At 63.5% G+C, this 3,613-nt stretch overlaps 1 protein-coding gene across 1 annotated transcript in view; it reads left to right on the top strand.

Moving 5' to 3' along the window:
- Positions 1-3,613, top strand: part of ATP13A2 (ATPase cation transporting 13A2) — a gene marked incomplete at its 5' end in the record, with an annotated part of 23,757 nt that overhangs the window by 8,805 nt on the left and 11,339 nt on the right. Inside the window, 9 exon segments of the mRNA XM_019008730.1 lie at positions 163-273; positions 378-424; positions 513-701; positions 779-985; positions 1,068-1,199; positions 1,290-1,446; positions 1,778-1,898; positions 2,083-2,207; positions 2,859-3,064. Of these exon segments, the coding sequence (XP_018864275.1) occupies positions 163-273; positions 378-424; positions 513-701; positions 779-985; positions 1,068-1,199; positions 1,290-1,446; positions 1,778-1,898; positions 2,083-2,207; positions 2,859-3,064 (1,295 nt within the window).

Below are 3,613 nucleotides of genomic sequence, written 5' to 3'. Positions count from 1 at the left end.
CACAAATCCCAGCACAAATCCCAGCACAATCCCGACACAATCCCGGTACAATCCCAGCACCATCCCGGCCCAAATCCCGACACAATCCCGGCACAAATCCCAGGGTGAACCCCGGGGTCAATCCGTGCCCTCGGAGGCGGTGACGTCCTGCCTGTCCCGCAGGGTTCTGCACGGCCAAGGGGGACCTGATCAGCTCCATCCTCTACCCCAAACCCGTGAGCTTCAAGTTCTACAAGGACGCTGTGAAGTTCGTGCTGTTCCTCGCCGTCCTGGGTAGGTCTGGGCTCGGAGGCGCATCCTGGAGCAGCCAAATTCCTCGGAATGGGATTAGGGCCGAGCTGTTGTTCCGTGACCGAGCCCGTTCTCCCCCGGCACAGCTCTCATCGGCACCTTGTACAGCATCCTCATCCTGGTCAGGAACCAGGTAGGGCCGGCAGAGCCGGGGAACCCTCGGGGATCCAGCGGAGGAGGGCTGCCCACCCCTCTTCCTCCTCCTCCTCTCCCCTCCCCAGGTCCCCGTGGGACAGATCATCATCCGCGCCCTGGACCTGGTCACCGTCATCGTGCCCCCGGCGCTGCCGGCCGCCATGACCGTGGGCACCATCTACGCGCAGAACCGGCTGAAAAAGCAGGGGATCTTCTGCATCAGCCCTCCCCGCATCAACCTGTGCGGGAAACTGCGCCTGGTGTGCTTCGACAAGGTGAGCCGGGCGCGCCGGGCGGGCAGCGCCGGCCGCGGGGGCGCCGGGACCCACGGCGCGGCCGGCTGTGCCCGCAGACGGGGACGCTGACCCAGGAGGGGCTGGATGTGTGGGGAGTGGTGCCCCTGGAGCGGCAGAGCTTCCTGCCCATGGTGCCCGAGCCGCGGTGCCTGCCCGCCGGAGCGCTGCTCTACGCGCTGGCCAGCTGCCACGCCGTGTCGCCGCTGCGGGGACAGCTCGTCGGGGACCCCGTGGACATCAAAATGCTGGAATCCACCGGCTGGGTGAGGCGGGAGCTGGGCGGGGAGGTGTCGGGGGTCCCGGGTGGATGAGCTCGGCAGGGGTTTTTGCCCTCTCTGTTTTCAGCGGCTGGAGGTGATGGAGGAGGAGGAGGAGGAGGAGGAGGAGGAAGGGGAGCTCGCGCCCTTCCAGCGCTTCGGGATGAAGGTCTTGGCCGTGGTGAAACCCCCACCAGAGGAGGAGCAGCCTCAGGACAGGGTAAGGCCACGGAGCATCTCCCCCCACTCTTGCATCCCAGAGGAATTCCCGGCTCCGGGAGGGATCCCTGAGCCCGCCCGCTCTCCGCAGAGGCACCAGGCCCCGCTGGGGATCCTGCGGCGTTTCCCCTTCTCCTCCTCCCTGCAGAGGATGAGCGTCCTGGTCAAGCTGCCCGGGGAGGCCTCGGCCCACGCCTACACCAAGGGCGCCCCGGAGATGGTGGCCAGTCTGTGCAGGAAGGAAACTGGTTTGTACTGGGAGGTGGGCTCACCCCCAGCCCCGCATCCCTGCTGCTCATCCCACATGGAATTCTCCTCGGGAATGCCGTGGGGCAGCTCCAAAAGGCTTTTGGGGCGGCTCCAGCCACAGGAGGGAAAGGAAACGGGAGCCAGAAGATGGGGAGTGGGGTTTGGGGCTTCCCCCAGCCCAATTTGGGGTTTCCAAGCTCCATGGGGTGGGAGAGCTTCCCCCAGCCCATCCTGGGCTCTCCAGGCTCGCTGAGGAGCGGCTGCTGGTGAAGCCCAAACCCCAGAGCTCCGTGTCCCCTCTCCAGAGCCGTTCTGGCCTCACTTTTCCAGTGCCCCCGGATTTCTCCCAGATGCTCCGGCGCTACACCACCGACGGGTTCCGTGTCCTGGCGCTGGCCTGCAAAGCCCTGAGCTCGGTGGCCACCTTTGAGGAGGCCCTGCAGCTCCCCAGGTCAGTGCCAACGCTTCCTCTCTCCGCCTTCTCTCTCGCTCCCAGCGTTTCCTGCAGGGAATTCCACCCTGATCCATTCGGGAGGGAATCCCTGGCTGGTTCCTTGATGGATTTTAGCTCTCCACACCCCTCGATCCTCCCTGCTGGTGCTGGAGGCGATGAAAGGCTCCTTGTCTCCCACCAGGGACTCGGTGGAGAGCGGCCTGAACTTCCTGGGCTTCCTGGTGATGAGGAACGTCCTGAAGCCGGAGTCGGCGCCGGTGATCCAGCTGCTGCGGAGCGCCAACATCCGTCCTGTCATGGTGACAGGTGACCCTGGGGGGACAGCACACGGACAGCGCCGGGCGGTGGGTGACAGGGAAGGGCTTTCCTACGGGAATCCCACCGGGAATCCCACTGGAAATCCCATCAGGAATCCTACCGGGAATCCCACCGGGAATCCCACCAGGAATCCTACCAGGAATCCCACTGGTAATCCCATCAGGAATCCCATCAGGAATCCCACCTGGAATCCCACTTGGAATCCCACCAGGAATCCCACTAGGAGCCCCACCCTGGGAATCCCACCAGGAATCCCACTGGGAATCCCACTGGAAATCCCACCAGGAATCCATGTCCGAAGCAGCTGTGGGGGCACCAGGAGGATTCCTGGGTCCTGTGCATCCATCCCTGCCCGTGGATGCCGGATCCGCTGCTGGGCTCAGGGCGTGGCAGACCTCGTTGTTCTGCTGTCCATCCCCTAAATACTGCTGTGCTGAAATCCCAAACTCCGTGGCTCACGGCTGTTTTCCAGAACAGGAATCCACATTCCCTTGGGGCAGGGCGGGCAGGAGCTTTAGGAGAAGAGGGAATCAAACTCCCGCGGTGGCCAGGAGAGGGGAGGTGGCACCTTGGAGCTGCTCCTCTCATCCTGGGAGTGCCAAAATCTCCTTCCTGAAGCTCCCCCCGTGTCCCTGGCAGGGGACAACATGCTGACAGCCATGAACGTGGCGCGGGGGTGCCGCATGCTGGAGCCCAGGGAGCGCGTGGTCTTCGTCACCGCCTCGCCGCCCGGCCACGACAAACCCGCCAGCCTCAAGTTCGTCCTGGCTGAGCATTCCCAGGGCGAGGAGCAGCCCGAGGTGAGAGCCCAGAGCAGCTTTTGGGAGCCCAGACTGGGTTTTTGTGGGATCACAGAGTTCCAGCGTTGTTGGTGTTGGTGGGAACTTAAGGCTCATCCCATTCCATGGGCATCTCCCATTATCCCAGGAGTTCCCAGCCCCGTCCAGGGATCCAGGGGCAGCCACAGCTGCTCTGGACACCCTGTGCCAGCCCTCCCCACCCTCCCAGCCAGGAATTCCTTCCCAGTTTCCACGAAATGGAGTCCCTCAAACCCAGCTTTCTCCGCAGCCCTGGGAATCCCGGGATCCTGGAATGGGTTGGGTTGGAAGGGACCTGAAAGCTCAGCCCATTCCATGGGCAGGGACAGCTTCACTATCCCAGAGTGCTGCAGCCTGGCCCTGATCCCTCCCAGGGGTGGGAAGGGGTTTTTCCAGCCTGGTTTAATTTTATATTTTATTATCCTTGGAGGCAGTTATGGCTGTGATCCCACTCCTCATAAATCCATCCTTTGGGAGCAGCTCCGGCCTTTCCCTGGGAGCGCATCGGGGCAGCTCCAAACATCCCCTGGTGGATGCTGCTCCGGGACCCCAAACAGCCCCTCTGGGAACGGGGAT

This window comes from Parus major, chromosome 21, assembly GCF_001522545.3.
Source record: "Parus major isolate Abel chromosome 21, Parus_major1.1, whole genome shotgun sequence".
In the NCBI taxonomy this organism is placed as follows: Eukaryota; Metazoa; Chordata; class Aves; order Passeriformes; family Paridae; genus Parus; species Parus major.
The sequence above is the reverse complement of the archived record's forward strand: the minus strand, read 5'-3'. Positions and strand labels throughout refer to the sequence as shown.